This window comes from Lutjanus erythropterus, chromosome 9 (genome assembly GCF_056507025.1).
Source record: "Lutjanus erythropterus isolate fLutEry1 chromosome 9, fLutEry1.hap2, whole genome shotgun sequence".
Lineage (NCBI taxonomy): Eukaryota > Metazoa > Chordata > Actinopteri > Lutjaniformes > Lutjanidae > Lutjanus > Lutjanus erythropterus.
Window position 1 is genome coordinate 15,370,501 of NC_139325.1, and position 19,478 is coordinate 15,389,978.

General features: G+C 38.6%; 1 protein-coding gene across 1 annotated transcript in view; it reads right to left on the minus strand.

The window, feature by feature from the left end:
- The window catches only part of cobl (cordon-bleu WH2 repeat protein), a 66,880-nt gene that overhangs the window by 39,348 nt on the left and 8,054 nt on the right, over positions 1-19,478 (minus strand). Inside the window, exons 3-8 of the mRNA XM_084726262.1 lie at positions 9,403-9,597; positions 6,004-6,214; positions 3,176-3,404; positions 1,496-1,540; positions 573-661; positions 180-251 (exon numbers count right to left, since the gene is read on the minus strand). Of these exons, the coding sequence (XP_084582388.1) occupies positions 180-251; positions 573-661; positions 1,496-1,540; positions 3,176-3,404; positions 6,004-6,214; positions 9,403-9,597 (841 nt within the window). The remainder of the gene's footprint in view (positions 1-179; positions 252-572; positions 662-1,495; positions 1,541-3,175; positions 3,405-6,003; positions 6,215-9,402; positions 9,598-19,478) is intronic.

Here is a 19,478-nt window from a genome sequence, read left to right on the forward strand (position 1 = left end):
GTTTCCCTGTATTTTGTAATATTATTGTTTTATATTAAATTGCACAGGTGTTCCTGTTATTCTGTTCACCCACAGTATGTGATTGAAATGCTGCATAAATTAGTTAAGGTAAGGTGACAATAAAACTTTGATTTCATTTATCACATCTGGACATTGTCAGATGTGTTAGTAATACTCACATTGGATTGTGTGTCTGTATTTTGGATTACTTTATCATCATAGTCATCCATGTCCAAAGATGTTGTCTCTGTCTGTAAACAAAAGGCACAGCTAACATGCAGCATTCAACTGTTCAGCCATGCATTTAGTCTGCCTCAGCTATCAGTCTGAATGATTGGCATGCACCACTCAAGGTTAGTTTGTTAATTATTACGCAAACTCATATTTCTTATGGAACTTGCACAGATGTTACTGCTAAACTTTCTGGGCCATAGTGATGATCTTAATTCAATAATATCAGTGTAATATTTTGTATGTATGATCAATATTAACCTTGATAATAAAACATCCTTACCCTGCTATAACTGGAATCATAAAGATTGAGATGCAGCAACAGAGATCCCGGGTCTTACCTTGGATTTCCTCCTGCCGAACTGGAAGATACCCAGGAAGCCTTTCTTTTCTGCTCTGCCCAAACTAGTAGTGCTAGAGCGGAGGGAGTCTACAAAAAGAAATCAAAGACAACAAGGAGGAGGAGAAAAGGTGGACATGATAGTGTCAGTAACTCATAAAAACAAAGTAAATATGTAAAGGTTCGTTCTAAGAAAGGAATAGGAGAAATTCAGTAGTGAGTAACGAGTGATCCCGGCATGCGTAGATTTATTAGGCTAACAACAAAATTGAGAGTGGGTTTGCAAAATTAGTAGAATACTGTGAATTTACAGTGCAATCTCACATATTTAGTTAATATCCAATTAATTTGCTTTACTTAATACATAATAATAAATGATCAAATATATGCGTTTTTATTTTATTGGACATTTTTAAAGCGTTTTGGAATGGTCTAAATACTCATCCTGTTTTCACTCACAAAGAACTGACTAAGTTTCCTCAGCAGAGGGCACTATAGCTTTATTTTTCTCAAAGGCCAACTCAATCTAACCTTCACAGTCTACAAAGCAGCAAGTAACAATGTGTCATAATAACACTGTTGGCTTGAGGACGGGGGGGGGGGGGGTAAACTAATCATTTAAAAAATCACAGAGCTGTACTGGAGGGGCATTTTCCTAAAAAAGCAGTGGCAAAGCACATTAATAATAAGTCATTTTAAAATGTTGATGATTATCAAGTATTAAAATTACAATAACATCAAACTAACAAATCATTTCTTTGAGTACGGATAACTAACAAGCAAACTTGCACGTCAAACGCAGTAAAAAAAAAAAAAAAAAAAAAAAAAAAAAAACAGGGTTAAATAGCAAGCAGCAGTACATTGGGTTAAAGAACTACATTTGGTTAGAACACTAAGACGGACAAGATTTATCATGACGAATACCTGAGTAGTTAAGAGCAGGGGCAGAAGCCATTTTAGGCTGGAGAACTGGAAAACATGACAACGTTTTAAAAAACACATGAAATCACTAATGGATAACTGACCTGGGTCAAAAAGAATCAAATAATCTGTTGTATTTCCATTTCTGTAGAACCACAACACACTGGTAGAATTTAACCACAGAAAGAAACTCTAATGATAAGACATACAACATGATTTGTAGATTTTCCTCAATTAACCATGTCACGTGTCCTTCATAATAACATTGAAAGGCTGATTACTAAATTACAACCATTACCTAACAGCATTTGGCCATAAACATGACATAATCTTCTACATGTTCTTCCTTATATCTTTCATGGCCCTAAACCACAAGCTTTTCCCATAAGATGACACTCTGTGACAAGAGCAATATCTATAAATGGGTGTGGACTGTTCCCATGGCAATGAACCATAACATCAGATCTTGGACTGTAATTCAGCTTCCTACCAGATAAAGGACGAATAATTATTGTAAATCCAGAGACAAATTGTATTTACCAAGGTTCTAGTAGGAGAACATATTGTAAAGACACAACAAAGGATTATATTTTTATTTATACTCTGTTGTACCTGCTGCTTCTTACACCAATATTGGCTCTGACTGTATAAAATTATAAATTATATAAATATAATGTTAGGCTGTTTTTTTTGGTTGACTGCACTGAAAGTGCCAGCTACTGGCTGAGTTGGCACATAGCATATACATCAACATTCATGATTTGGTACAATATGACTTTTATTCATCTTACTTACACTGTTAGTATTAAGCTTTAAGTTCCCTACAGGAAAATTATAATTTCTCCTGTACTCATCCACAAATATGTCAGAGAGTCATAGGGGACTCTGTAAGATGTTAGGCATGCAGTCTCAGTCTCTGTCCAGGCCAGTCACACCACCCTTGTTCTAAACAGTTCACCTAAGTTTGCAAATCTGTGTAGAGGCTATTGAGAAATACAAACTGCAGGCTCTCCCATAGATCATTTCATCTGGTTTCAAGAAAAATCCAATCCAGTGGCAGGTATTAAGAATAACTACAGACTGGTCTTGTTTGCTTCTGTAGGTCATACAGAAGCTTTAGTATTAAACTGAGGTTGTTTCATAACAAGTTAAAAAGTCTTTGTAGTACATTTAAGATAAAACTGTCAAGTTTGGAGGATAGTTAAAACTTAGGTAAAGGAGAATATATATTTTTTCCCCTAATTTCACTTAATATGCATTTGCTTGTCTGTATATGTGTTCATATATTTTACAAAGACACTGATTCAGTATAATAATAGTGCGTGCTACAGAAACTGCTTTGGGGATGATATTACTTTGCATGCAGCAGCAGATAATATGACACAATAGCTGGATGAGCCAAGGCACCTATCAGTATCCATGATGACTTATTTGATCTGCTTTAATTAGCTGACTAACATCAGCCATCACTGTCACAGAGCATAAACCCAGGCTCGGCTCTATTCATTTTTTTGGTAATTGAATTTCTTCTTTTATTTTATTGAAAATAATACAACTATTTTTCCATTAAAACCTAATCTAATCTATAAACAATTTTATTATTTAAAAACTTGGCTCTGTTACTTGTTTTCAATTTAAATGTGACTGAAACCCTGACAGAAAATTACATGGATTTAAGTTTACCTAGACTCTGATCGTGTACGTAGAGCTCCTTGATCCCCAGGTCTGACAGAGATTTGTCCAGTTGTAACTCGTGGCGACTGACACTGTCCTTCAGGAGTAGGACATGTGCAGGTTCAAACTCACACTTGTCACAGATGGCCGGTATCAGAGCCTGGAGTGGTACCAACGGGTTGACCCGAACCACTGCCTTCTGGCTGCCGTGGTAGTTCACCATCAAACGCACTGTTTTCTGATATGGACAGGGAAGAAGAGTTGAAAAAAATGGACATTAATGTCTGCATGGGATAAAAGTCCAGTTAGAGCACGTTGAAAAAATCCTCCCATTCTGCTGTCACAAAACACATATTTTCATTTTCACGTTGTCTGTATATGGCATGCATAAAGAAAAGAGGATAGCTTTGATGGACGAAATAAGACAGAAAAAAATGTAACAACTTCAAACTAACTGACTGACCTAACAGAGACATGATTGATTAAATTCAGCAGTTCAGTAACAACTACCATAATATCAACTAATGAGTCTTGAACATAATAACCAAAGAGCAGACAGTATAGGTAAACTGAATAAGTTGATGTATGAAGATATGGTATAAATAGATTTGAAGACAAAAGAGCAATAAATGTGAATGAATGAGTAATCAACTTGATCTGAGATGCTTTCTTTTGAGTTTGAGTTTTCTTTTAGAGAAACAAGTGAATTGTAAAATATGTGGAAATGAAGGGAGCAGAGTGACAGAAACACCTTCAAAGATCCCAAGACACTTTGATAAATGAGTAACTTAAGGTTAGACTTTGGTTGCTGACAGAAAAAGGAACATTCACTAGGCTGAAGATGATCGTATATATGTGTGTGCATATATGCATGTGATCTTGGATGTGTCTGTGTGTAATTAGCTAGTTAATCTTACAGCACTACATAGTCTTCTGTTATAGAGAACAGACACGCTCTGTTCAGCAGGCTTTATCACTAAGTGGCTCACATCAGCCTCTATAAAACACTCTCCCCACTCAGAAGTCAAGAGCCTGAAGAATTCATAAAATGGCACTTCAGTCTGTGGCTACTCATTGGCTTTTGTATTTCAAGGGACATTTAATGTTATTCAGTATTATGTATCACTACAAGGAAATAAAACATTCCGATCGCGGGCTTCTGGCAAGGTCTAATGACTTCTCCAGTAAGCCAGTAGTTTTAACTGTTGTTGATAGATGGCAGTTTAATCTAGGGGTGTCTACGTATCAGCAAGTTAAATGTACGGCTTTTAAGACTTTTTAATGCCACAGTTTAATTAAATTCACAGCCAATTTTGCAATAAAACTAAACATTAAATGTGAAAATATAGGCGGACTCTTCTGACTAAATTCTTACATTGTCAGTACAAAATTATAAGTAAGGCAAAACGACAATAACTGGTTGAGTTAAAGAAGGTAGAATTTACAGTTTCTATGGTGAAAGTCACTTAGACCATGAATTACTATTGTGGTTCTCTGTTTTATTGTTAACACATGGATAAGTAGAAAGTAAATCCACAGAAACTAGACTGTTTGTTGGTTGGCAAACTAGCTAGCTCCTACATGCCATCCAGACAGACCATGGATGTAGGTCACCACGTAACAAAAATTGCTAACACGAAAAGCCAAAAATCTTAAAGACTGTGAAAGGATAACAGAGACATTAGAATTCAACTGTTCTTGATATTACCAAAGATAAAACATACAAGCATTTTGCACTTGGAGTGAGTTTTGGACCATGTTTGAAGGATTCAGTAAATAAATATTTAAGACCTTCACACACAGAATTTAATACTATTTAATACCTTTTAAGGGCATTAATGAAAAAATGTAAATTTAAGACATTTTAAGACTTTTTAAGGACCTGTAGCCACCCTGTAACCATACAGACAAGTTCTACAGTGGGAGTCCTTCATATATTTAAAAGTTAGAATACATTGTAGGACTGTTGTATAAAGCTGCATTAATTTTAGCTGGGTGCATCTAATGAACTGACAGCTGACTGTTCAGTATATGACAATGGCAAATTAGATACAACAGAGAAGAGAGATGACTGACAGCAGTGTCTGAAATAGTGTCAGTCTCTGGCCTGAGGCCAGGCAGGGTCAAAGGGAGAGAGAGCAGCCAGTGAGCCCTGAGAAGAGCAGAGAAATAATGCATGGTAACTAAAGGTAAGGCACTCATCAAATATTCAAACTGTAGGAGGAGAGATGAGGAGAGGCAGAGAAAAAGGGAGAGAGAAAGAGACTAATGCTCAGTAGAAATCATTTCAGATAGGAACTGTAAAATCCGATAACAACAAGACAGAAAAGAGTACAGGTGATAAAGACAAAAAAGGCACACTTGGACTCAAAAACCAGCGTATGAGAACTAACTCCAGTGTCATGCTAAGTCAGTTCAATCCCAACTGGCTTCCTACCTTAGTATATGCCCTTACAGGTTTCACTGGCCTTCCTTTCTGCCAGCACTCAGAGGTAAAAGGTAGAGAAGGGAGGGATGGACATTACACAAGGCTACAGGGTAAGGAGCTATCCACATAGTGCATGCAGACTGCACAACTTACGCAAGGCTTTTTCACTGGTATTCTGGGCTACATTAATCTACATTACAAATAACATGGGTACCTTTGGGATATTTTTTCTAAATCTCACTATTGTGTGTACTCTTATTATTCAATTTGCACTGCAACCCACAAGAACCTAGGCCTAACATACCTAATTTCAGCAATTTGAATAGACTGTGAGATGTACTCAAAACTATAAAGCACACAGGACAGAAAGAACATCCAGATCACAGTAACAAGCTCCACTGTTACTCACCTCTGGCACTTTGGGTGCCGGTCGGCGCACCACTTTCTCTTCCAAGACTTTCTCCTTGATGAGGACACAGGCCACGTTGAGGGAGCCCAGCAGCGCGTTGGGCTTGAACCCCAAAGTGTGGCCCTCGGGCGACAGCAGCTCCAGGGTGTGCAGTGCTGGATTCAGGTGGTAGTGGCTACACAGCTCGACCAACAGGTCCATTAGTGCCTTACTGAGAGAGGGAATAAGAGAGAGAAGAGGGAGAGCGAGAGAAAGTGAAAGAGATGGGGTGAAGAGGGAGGGAGGGAGTTTGGAAGAAAGAACCACAAGAGGAGATGGGGAGAAGGGAGACAGAGAGGCAAGCAGGAGGGAAGATAGGGTTACAAAGTCTACCTAGCTTTAGCTCTGGTAAAGAGAATAGTAATTACTTCATACAACACAAAAGAGACACACTCGATGTGCTTAGAAGTGTTGATTGATAGACACAAAGAATATGATTTTAAACACTGAAGTTTTCATATAGATACACTAGAGATGGAATGGGGATTAGGGTCCGACTTATACCGGTCTTTTGGAGATGGCAATAAGATGGCAATAACTGGAAGTAAAAAACATTCAATATCAATATATCAGCCAATATTTTTTTTATATAGAATATAAAAAAACACTTTTGACAAAGGATATTTAACAGTTTAACAATGCTTAACAACAAAGTTATAAAGTTTCACTTGTATTTCTAATAATTATAAGCCTAAATAAAAAACATAAATAGAACAAAGTAAACCCAAATAACAAAAAAGGATCAAATATACATAAATTGCTGCCTATAAAGTTAACATATAAAACAATCAGCATTATGTTCAGTTAAGAAAAGTTTTCATATAGGCGCATACAAAATATATTCTGATGCCAATATAAACATTTTTGTGATAGGCCAATATCGGGCTGATAATATCATTGAACTAATATATCAGTTGGGCTCTAATAGAAATAGCAGCGATTTTGACATGAAGACAAAACTGCTGTCCTTGTAGCATCAGGAGGAGGAGAACTGAAAACAAAACACGCAAAAACAAGAAGAGAAGGCAGATAAGAGAAGGCACTCAGGATAGAAACGTCCGCAATAAAAATGGCAGCCAAAAAATCTAGTGACATTAAAAAAGGTGACAATCAAATTGCAGAGTCCTTGCTGATATGACAACCTCTTCTGTTGATCAAGCTACAGCAGAAGCTCTGAGGTCTGCTTTGCTGCTTTGTGTGTCTGTGTGTAGGGGAGTTAATGAGGAGGCCTACAGTACTACCTGTCAATCCTCAGATAAAGAAACCAAGAGACAGTCTCCAATGTTTTCTGAGAACTGCCAGATCAGATGACAGAACTGAGAGAGATACTACGACAAAGGACACCATTGACAATCACTAAGACATGGACACATTCTACAACTAAAACGACAACATGCTTTCAACAGACCCAGTGTCCTCTGTTGGGGGCTTCTTCAGCTGGTTCACATAGGTTCATTTTTATAAAGGCATGTTAAGTGTCCAGGCATTGTTCATTCTAGGGTTCCCCCCTAATAGCTGACTAAAACGTCAGTCAGTTGAATCACTTGAGACTTAGTCAACCAAGTAAGTTTTCATTACTCAGTTGCAGGAAAAAAAAACACCTCCAACCCCAATTAGGAGTGTGCTGCCCTGGACAAAAGTGTTAGGTGGACAGCTGTAACACAGACCTGTCCTCTTGTACCACTGGAGTCACCAGCAATAGCACTGGAGTTTTGGGAGGAGTTTTCAGGCTCAGGGAATGATGGTGGGGTGCGTCACTGGAATCAGCACCAGAACCAGAGCTGGGAGAACAGGTTAAAGAACCAGGCTCAGTCACTGCCGCACTTCTGCTAAGTTAACTGAGCTGTAACTGCCATTAGCTAGTTAGGACAGCTAGTGGTCCGCTTCAGCTGGGAGGCCAGTTTGACAAGAGGGAGACTAATTGATTTGAGGTGATTTATAATGGCTAAATTAATATCATGAATATTCATGAGAAATCACCTAATGGTTTGAATTAACAACTACTAGTCGACAACAAAAATCTTGGTCAGGGAAGCCCTCAGTCCTCACCGTAACATTTTCCACTTACATTTACAAGTTACATTACGGGGACATATTTTCATCTGATGTAGTGGTGCAATCATAAAAATTACATCTTGGGGGATTAAAAGATTAAAAACATAGATCGGCTTGTGATTGAAATTTACACTTGTCTCTCTAGCACCTCACAATACTGTATCTCAGTATCTTCAAGTTGTTGATGCGCTTTGAAAAACTGGAAAACTGTGTACTATATATACGTAGGCTTGTGTAGTATATAAGATACAGTATTCATGAAAAACTATAATCTGATCTGTAATATTGAAGTATTAACATCTCTTACAACAGAGCCACACAGCTGTATTCATTTTGGAATATGAGCACAAATCAGCTTTTCTATAAACTGTTTTTATATTCTTTGCTTTTATCATCACCTTGTTAAAATGTCCAAGTACACACAATAAATTAATTACACTACAACACCTCTGCCTTATCTTATTTATGAATTTATAACTACCACAGTATCAGGCTTTAATGCTGTTACTGAGCAGTGTCAGAAGGTAAACTGTAAACACAGTCCATCTGAAGCTAAAATACCTGTCTTTTACTACTAATGACAAGTAGCACAGAGACAGCAACTGGCATTAAGTTTGTCTGTGGTTATTACAAGACCACCTTGCTGTTCTGTACTGAGGAAAAATCCTTGATTTTCTGCCCCAAAGGAGAGAGCCTCATTAGGGGCAGAGAGAGCATTAGCTGGTAAGCCTTCATCTGTCAGCTCTCTGGGACAAAGCTTGTGCTGAGACGGGGAATGGGACCCCTTGACAAGGCCCCACTGGCACAGCAACCCAAATAGACCCAGAAACAGGTCTCATACTATTTGTCTGGTCACTGGCAATGTAGGCCAAAACATAAAATAATTTTGTTCAGTTAAGCAATTGCTAAGAGCCTCATATTGTGACTATTTTGACTGATATTACAATTGTGACATGATGTTTGATATTAGAGGAAATTCTAAGTTTTCATTATTTTAATTTTCATTGAAAAACATACAATTATGGTGTGATTTTTGCAGGGATCTGTTCTTAACAAATATGTTTTCTTCAGCATGCAGAATATGAAGTGCTGGCCATCTCTGCAGCATGACAATATTTTATTTAAAATGGTATTTTGACACACAGTTTGCCTTTAATAAACACTTCTCTCTCTGAGATTTGAAAATTGCATCGGGCCAAATTGCATTTTCGGTGAAATTTCCATTAATTGTTCAGCCATACACAAAACCCATGCTGGTGGGAGTGACACACCCAGAGTTACTGGGTCCTTGTATGCCTGCCTTACCTGCCATCCTCAGTTACAGAAGCCTGGTATCCCTGTGGTAGGGTTAGCTGTAAATCCACAGTGGGCCTCAGTATGTTCTCCTTTGTGTCCATGCCTGATGTCCCTCCCCCATCAGGTACGGTGTTTCTGAAGATGTGGCGTGGGGCGGGTTGAGGAGCCTGCGGGGGTGGTGGGGCACGTGCCTTCATTCTCCTCCTAGGAGATGACAATGGCAAAGATAAACACAGGAGACTATTGCTAGAAGTTTTTGTACCAGGTTTTTCATGTAGAGCCTTAGGACAGTTACAACAGGCACTGATTCCACATGTTCTACTTGAGTATTGCATTTATAATTAATGAATCAATTGAGAAAACATACAATTAAGTCAAGTAAACAGTGTATCGTGTAAGCAAAACACCTTCTTCATCTGATGCAATGTTTTCACAATGTGACTCATTGGTTAATTGGCTTTAAATAGCCCTTTTTACTGTTATAAGGACTGTATCATGTTTTTTTTCCATGTCCAAACACAGGTAAAAGCATGACCCCTTCAAAGTATGGTTGCCATCACATAGCGACTATATGATTAAACGCCCCTACCCATGCTCATCGGCACCAGAAATACTAGTAGTTTAAAATATTTATCAATATTTCATTCATGCATGATGCCAGTTATCTGTTGCCGCTAAGATTTTATGCAGCCGCATGCCACTAGTCTCTCGCCCAGCGCGTATGAACCGATCACCCTGGCAACCCCGGATGTTTGTATCAGCAAAGTCGGACAGATGAATGTAGACTGTGACAGAATAAGCTGATATATATTCACTCGACTGGAGAAACATGTGACCACATTAAGCACAGACACAGACATAAACCTGCAGGCGGAGCTGCTGCTGCTACTACTAGCTGCTAACGTTAGCCACACTGTGTGTCAGGCTGGCAGCTAATGTTAGCTCTGGATCCTTTACCTGCAGACACTGTGACCCTCTTCGGTCTGAAAAGGTGAAGCGTTTAGTGAGTTGTTGTCATGTTTTGTACATTAATGTGTAAGGTTTGTATTGCACAGCGCAAAGTAGCGCGCATTTCAGCGGCATTTAAAGTACAATTTGGCGATTGTAGACTGATTAACGTCTTCAGATGGCTCTTAATACACTCAGTATTTTTTTCGGACGTTAAACATTATAAACTAATAAATTCTACTAAATTTGAACTGTTTTCTCGGTGTTTTCTTAGTGTTTGACTAGTCGACTAGTCTAAATTAAATTTTGCATTTAAAGGGAATTAGTCGCCAGGAACATCCCTAGTACACACGCTCAAACAAGCACGCCTGTGGCGTTGGTGTGCAGCAGTGAAATGGGTCCCCGCTGAAACACTTTCCCGCCATGCACGTTCCAGATGTTGTTTGGGCTATTCACCGGTATGGCGGTGTATGAAAAATTAATGTCATAACGAAAATAAAGACTGGTTTTCGGTACGAACTAGTATACCGCACAGGCCTACTCTCTTAATTTCTTAATAAAAAAAATTAAAATATGTAGATATTTTCATTCCTCTGAGTCATCTTGTTTATCTTGAGTTCAGTCTTAGTTATACAGCACAACAACCAAATGAACACAATCCACCGCCAGCACCTCAAGAGCAGCCTGAATACTAATCACTTCTATCTGTTTTTCTGTTTCTGACACAACCTTTCTCTTCATTTAGATTACATAACAGTCTACAGAAATGCTGAGATGAACCCCTCTGGGTGTCAAGATAGCCCAGCCCTAAGCAGCTGCTTATTCCATCTGTTTCTAACACTCCTCTGACTAATATTCTAATAATTTATAATAATAATAATAATAACACCCTCCCTAATATTACTGCCAAGTATTCTTATTCATACTTTAAGAAAATACTGCAGTCTCAAATAATCAATTTCTGTTTTCAAAGCAAAAATAATTTCTAAAGGGAAATAATTAACAGCTAGCCAGCTAAAAACACAATTGTTCAATAAAATGTTCAATAACTGTGCAAATATCTTATATCATATCCCCTGGTAATGGTGCATACAATGAGTGACTTGCAAACAGCCAATAATTTAACAGTTGTGTTGTTCAGTTTCACCATTGGCATGTGACACAACAACAGAAACAGCATGGACTGGGGCCCCCGAGCAGCTTACTTGGTAGAGCATGTGCTCCATGTACTGAGCAATAGCCCAGGTTCACTTCCTTTGCTGCATATCATCCCCTCTCTCCCCCTTTTCCTGTCTACCTAATAATAATCATAATAAAGATTTAAAAAAAAAAAAAGCCCAGAGAAAGATACATCTTTACAAAAAAAAGAAGAGACAGTGACTGAGAAAATGAATTTGAATTAAGGTGAGATCATTCATTCATCCTTATTTATTTATTTTTTTATTAATTTATTATTGCCTGTGTGCCTCAAAAAAGCATATGGTTAATTCAACCTTTGTTCTCCTTGTCTTCATAAAAACATGTTGTTAGAAATTCTCAATAATTGATATATGCAATGTTTTCTGGCAGTGGTTCATTTTGTGTTGTTTAAACCTCAGACCACTGTATAACAGTTTTGTCATCTGTCATCACTGTGTGTGTGTGTGTGTGTGTGTGTGTATATAAATATATATATACATATACATACACATACATATATATAGCATTACATAAAATGTTTAATTTAGCATTGTAGTACAACAATTTCCATAGCACAAAAAACTCGAAGCAAAAATATTTAAAAGGTTATAAGGCATTTGGTTGGCTCAGGAGCAAAGCATGCATAATTTAGTGTGCTGACATTAGCTCTACGAAAACCATAAATACAGATAGGACACAGATAAGAACGATACTCAAACCACAACTTCTACACAATGGGTGGAGCTGTGGCACATGTCAGTGACATGCTGGCGACAAGATGCTGCTGCTATCTGCACATTTGCCCTCAGCCCAACATAAACTGTACTTAGCCTGACAGAGACAGCTGATTAGACAGAAATCAAATACTTCATTCCGCTAACAATGACAAATAGTTATTCTAAAGGTGCCAATGTTTCAGCACGCACTCCATCTCTGTCTTCACTGCACAAATATTAGCCTTAGATAACAAAAGAAAAACACCCCACTCACGTCAGAAACAGTCCTTGTGTTGATTAAAGGTTCAAACTGTTTTATATCAGACTGTTTATAAATCCAGTTCCAAGGATTAGGCACACTCTCAGAGAGAGTGTGTTGGTCCAGTGGTGTATAATCCAGTATCCTCCAAGGTACTCGTGCCCAGTATAAAGGCTGCGATGGAACAATGTACGTGAACATAGCACGGTCAGCGGACTCTAACCTGGCTACAGTTAACCATTAACAGTTGAGTCAGATATCAACTAACTCTCAACCACAAGACCCATAGTGTCATTGACTCATTATGTAATGCAGAGAGTTTTTCAGTGGATGCATCATGGGAATGACAGACTATAAGGAGTCTAATCACAGTGCAGATCATTTCTAACCACTAACTGCAAGGTGCTCTTCCTGAGAGTGTATTTAAAGACATACAGTTTACTCACAAGAAATAGAGAGACGCAAATCATTTTTGTGAGCAGCTTAGAGACCTGTAAATGTATGACATTTCTGTGTTTTGTCTGGTGAGACTGTGCTTTTGAAAGTAAACAGAACTGGGCTCTGTGGAGCTGTGGGACTGGGCCCTGGCCAGGCTTAACACAGTCAGCTAGTATCCTTCTCTCCCTCTCACTTGCTGTTTGTCTCAACATAACATTTCACTCTCCCTCTCTCTCTCTTTCCCTCTCTTGAACACGCACAAAGACTCCTTTAGGAAAAGCTTCGTCTCCCACAGAGTTAGGATGAGCGAGCATAAATGGAGAGAGAAAGAGCGAGAGAGTAAAGCAACGAAGAGCAGGAAACTCTGCTCCGGCACAGGAGGGCAGTAAGTGCTGAGCTGCTGCAGGTACTGAGTTACAAATGGGATCAAACACACACACACACACACACACACACACACACACACACACACAAACACACACACACACACACACACACGGAAGGTTACTAATGGACTTCTCAGAACCACTCAGTTCTTTTCACTTGACTAAACAGCATTAACAAGGGTATATTTTTTTCACTATCCCCTACTACATCTGTTAGCTTTTCTTTTTAACAGGGACAGTTGTTTGTTTAGGTGCAAAGTGTGTATGACACTCAAATAAATGTTTTTTAATAGTTTAAACAGTAACAATCTAAAACAAACAGATGCTGAATTCAACTTAAACTGCCAGAGGCCTGTAGACTCATGTGGTCAGTGGTAAAATCATCCAGAACAACATCTGAGCAGCTAAGTGGAAAACAAAGTGAACAGAGAACATCAGAAATGGAATTTTCATTCACAGTTTAGATCAAATATAACACAACAAAGATTAGCATGTATACCATATTTAGTTTCCCTGGGTCTCTGCAGCAGGTAAATCTGACAGCATTTCATAATAAGTCTAAGACTGACACACAAAAATCACATTATGATTATTTTGATAGATATTGTATTTGCAATATGATACACTTCTCAAACTAACAGAGTTGTCTGAAATAATGAAGTTATTGTGGAAAGTCTTGTAGAAGCTGTTTTTTATTTAATACTATTATCCATTAGATTACAACAAAAACTACAAAGCCATTTTGTAGATAGGAACACTATGGTTAATTAAAATTTTGCATGTTAGCTCTTACATGTGCATGTCACACTGAGATCATGCTGGCAACCAACTATTTCTGAACATATGGTGTGCCACAGTGTTGATGGTGGAGTAGTAATCTCACATGCCTAATTCTAATGTCTATGATGTCATTCTTAATGGCATAAAGTGCAGGTTAATCTTCAAATGCTGGTGTGTTTCTTTAAGCCAGTGATAATCTGCCTGTTGGCATTGGTTGGCATTTTGGTTAAATAAAACAGTGCAAAATTAACATAATCATTATTTAGACAAGCCAACATTTGATCAATAGAATATGATATTCACTGGTGTAATATTTAAGTGAGCACAAACTGTCATAACCTTACCTTTGTTCTCAGTGAAGCAACGGTAATAGTATAAGACACAGGCCTATACACAGCCTACCAGTCATCCTATTTTGCTGTCTGTGTGTTAGTCTCTTTAACAGATTAGTCTCAGTATTTGCCTGTCTGTCTGTCTGTGTGTGTGTGTGTGTGTGTGTGTGTGTGTGTGTGTGTGTGTGTGTGTGTGTGTGTGTGTGTGTGTAAGTGCTTTTACAGTGTGTGCATACACGTCAGGCTACCTCCTCCCTGACCCAAATACAACCATGCTCACTCCTGATCAAGGTGAATCAATGCTGGATGTGTGAGTGTGACACTGTTTGTGTACATGTGTGATTGTGTTTGGATAAAGACACAGATCAGTGTAGATATAGGACAAAATGAAAATAATATATATGCAAACTGCAAAAAAAAACTGTCCCATGGAGAGATGGAAAGGGTGAATCATATGATTTCAGGATATAAGCAAAAATGAAATGCTAGTCCATGTCCATGACTGCCACAGTCCGATTACTGTTTTTAGATGAGAAGTGAAATTACATAACACAGCTCAGACAAACTGGAGACTACCTTGAGGTTTATTTTTTTCTGAGAAAAGAAGTAACTGTCAATGACTGTATTTATCCAAGCCATGGAAACGGAAAGCCTAAAAAGTCCCCGCTCTGGAAGGTCTTATGACGGAATATATTAGTTTATGCTCTGAGCTGTGCTTTGTCAGCACCAACCCTACTAAATCAAATTCCATTTGCCACTTCTCTTTTTTAATTTGTTCATTTCTGCTATCTGAACTCGACAGCTTCTTTTTAATCTCAATAAAAAGAGAAAATGTAACCATTGTGTGTTTGATATCTTATTCACTTTCTCAAGGATCCAGTCTGAACAACACAGTCTGCTGTGGATGTGAAACTATGATTTAGAAGCAGACATAGCCACAAACATTCATGAAGTCAGTAAGTTAGTCAGACACAAAGTCACTGAGATCTACAGACAGCCAGACATGTCCCCAATCAGAGACGTGGACATCTAGTCAGATGAAAGTCTGTTCAGTGGCAGACAATAGGATCACTGAAACAATGAACCACTATCCTCTAATGAAGACAACAAACTGGGAATGAGGCAATTAATTGGCCACAGCGCTGACTGACCCACATTTACTGACAGACTTTGTGGATTCTGAGAATATAAACAATGGATGAACCCAAAGCTCTATGGCATATAATAAGAATTGAAATCCCAGTAGTTAAATTGTTTGTTTGAGCAACATAAACACTTTCTTTTGAGAAGCAGAAAGACTCAAGTTGGCTGTCTCCAACACACACAAACACAGTTCACATTATTTCCCATTTTTGTCAAAGCTAGAAGTGTTTCAGATCTAATCTGACCTGTCAAACAAATGTCCAGCTGGATAATCAGAGAGGCTGTTGGAGTATGTAAATTGATAAAACTTTGTAGTTAGACTTGTGGAACTCTAACAAGCATCTCCAATACCTGCATTAGATAATTCTGGTTGAAAAAACACTGACATGTTTACATAGTTCTACCGAGCAATTCTTAATTTCCTGACAGACAGTTTGTACGAGAACAAAAAAGAAACTGGTGGCTAAGTTTATAGAAGGGGCTGGCTGTCAATCAAAGTGGATGGTTTGATCGCAGTGATTCTGGTTCAGTCCTTGACCTCAGACCCTGAGCTCCAACCATCCTTGAGCAAAATACTGAAGCCAAAGTAATATTTAAAATTAGCATTAGTAAATTAGTAGTAAATAAATGAACATTTGGTAAGTCAGAACAGTTTGTTTTTAGTTGTAACAGTGGTGTCAGTCAGATTTAGTTCAGCTAGAGCTATGGAACATTAAATCATCCATATTTGCTGCATCTGAGCCTTTCTTACCCTGCAGTGTGCTTAAACTATAGGTTCTATGAACTTATTTTTAAAATACAAAAATGAGACATTATCAGTTATTTAATAAGGATCAACCAGAAGCAAGTAATTACTATTGTTTGTTATCAGTATTGGCTGAAAAGAATCCACATTGGCATCTCTAAATTCATGATCATGCTTTCAAAATATGAAATATTATTTGGGATACACTTCAGTGAAGAGAACCATCAACAAAGAAAGCATGCTCTGCACTGAGTGCCACTTCAAGAGAACACACACCCACTTACATGTGAGCATACACATACATATTAGAGCCAAAGCCACAGTTGTCTGTGTGCACACTTGTGTTTTAACCTTCTGTTGTGCATTGGACACACTGTGAATGATACACATCCTGGACCCTCGGCCACTCCCCTCACACTCATACACACTGTCCTGCTACCTTGGCCAGCATACCCCTCGGGTGTCATGGTGTCCCCATGGCAACCTATATTTACACCACTTGACTGCGGAAGAGTGTAGACTTCGGTTTAGTAGCAGCTGTGGATTTTGGACGTGTGCACACAAAGAGTGAGTGAGCCAGAGAAAGAGAAAGAGACACAGAGACGAGCAGGGACACAAAGCAGGGACAAGATAGAAAGAGAGAGTGAAAGACTCTCTTGTAGAAGTGAGTATTAGAGACGTGAGCCCAGTAAACCATTTGTTTGCAGTTGCTAGGCACACACAGCCTTCTAGTTCAGCATATGCCTTGATGCTCATATTACCAGCCATGTGGTTGAAAACCCCACCCAACGGCAATACCAAGCAAACTGTCTCAGTGAGAGTGCCAGTCTGACCCTCTGCATTCACACTGCAGAGCTGGTCCACCACAACCTCAGCACTGCCCCAAAAGCTACAGCCAAGTAAAAACTGCACACTGAAGTACAAACTGTAGATATTTTTATGTTTGAATCTCTGCTTTTCTGTGCAGTTTAGGCAAATACATTTACTTTTATCTTGTGTAGATGATAGCAGTTTCTAATGGAAAAATGACATTTTTTTTTATGCATTTCTATTTATTTGAAGTGCAAGGTAATCAAATATCAAAATGAATCAAGGATAAACATTTAAAGGTGCACTGGTTTGTTGAACAACCAAAAGATATGTTTATATTTAGTGTTACTCACCAAAAGGTATTGTGTGTGTCCTTGAAGTCTAACACATGTGTTGAGTTCAACACAGGAAAAGTGCCAATGCTGACATTTACCCAGGTAACAACTTACATCCACAACGTTAGTGTTATGTTTTACATACAATAACATGCTGAGTATGATTTTGACAAACAACTGTCCACAAGAATAGTTTCATGAAACTCATCACACAATTCCCTAAAATCAATCAAGCTCATACAGTTATACAGATTAGCAGCAGTTTGACCAAATGCCTCATTCAACACACAAAAGACCCCAAATCAATGATTCACTGCATAGTGTTTTACCTCACTCCATGGTATGTGGAGCTGAAAACCCAGGGTCAAACCTGGTACCACAGTATGTGCCTGTTTTTTCTATGCTAGTTTGCATATGCAGTAACTGTCTTACTCTCTACCTCATTCATAGCTGGAGGTCAACACAGTTCACAAAGGCTAAACTGCTATTGTAGCTCAGGAAGGTACTAGGCCTATACTATCTTTATGTTATCTATTCAACCAGTAATTATAATACATTTGCATTTTATTAGGGTCTATTATGGTGTACTGCTGTAACAACTTTGGCTCTAGTGTTGGCCAAACTGCACTTAACCAAATGACAGGCCATGATAACAGTCTGTGGTTGAACAGCACTTGAATGATTAATTCATAATCATTTGAAGCTCGACTCCACATATGCAATATCACTGCATTTGCATGCAAACTACAACCATACTCAACCTGAATCACATATTGTCTGGAGGCTGCACTGTCTATATGAAATCCCAGCATTTAAAATAAGAATATGTTGGTCTTGAAATTTGCATGTAACCTGGGTCACCTGCTTACCACTATTATAACGACCAGGATAGAGCTCGGCACAATCTGCTCAACAGGAGTGCTGCAGAATCGGTAACAGTAACATAATGACCCAAGGGAGATGAAAAGACAACACCACACCTCAGGTGCTAAATGAATTGTTACTCATTGGGATCAATTAAGTTGCTTACATTCTTTACAGTTATTCGAGGTTTTACATTCAGGATATATTGCATTGACCGTGGGTTAAGTCAGCTAGCAACTGACAACCCAGAAGTATCTGTTTCACACCTCCTTAAAGGAGAGAAATCCACTTACTGTAACAGCACCCCTCCCTCCTCCTCCCTCCTATCCTCTCGTCTTCTCTCCTTGCCCATGTAGTCACCTTGTCCACTTGTGACTAGTGACACAGAGGCACGCTGTAACAGTTAAACATGAAACATGTTCCAAGGAGACAATAATTCTCCAAAAATAGGAGCAGTAAGTTAAATTCTGTCTGACCAGCTGGAAAAACAGTCTAGCTTACTTTTTTTGATCGAATACGATGGGCATGTCCATAGACTTTTGCCAAAAAGTATCTTTCCTTAGTCCTTCAGTGACTGAGGTGAATTTATTGAGTTCTGTCAATAGAGGGCCATAGTTTTCAACTGTATATTCCTGGACAGTCAAGTGTTTTAATGTTTACAATGCTTACTGTAAAAGTCAGGAACCACTGCACTCAAGTAATGAACTTCTGCAGTTCAAATTTATCAGTTGATCTACTTAGCTAAGAGTCTTGATCCTCTGACAAAGCAAGATGTCATTGTTAGTACTAGTTTTAACATCAGAATTAATCCCATGAGGGCTGATACTGTAAATAACTGGATTGTTGAGTCACATAGCCCTTACAGTTTAATTATTGTTTTTATTTGTGCACATACTGGCTGTGCACTGTGCACCAGCTCAGTAAAACTTGTGGGTGGCAAACAGGCCCACAGCAGAGGGAGACTGGAGGGAAAATGAGAGGGAGGGACAATGAAGGTTAGTAAGAGGGAACATGAGGGAGTCTCAGGTGGCAAAAAGCCCCATATGGCTGAAGAGCAACAATCAAATGGGATAGAAAAGTCTAGGTGGGTGGAGTCCAACATTAGAGAAGATAGGAAGGAGAGATGGAATGTAGAAGCAGAACAGCAGGA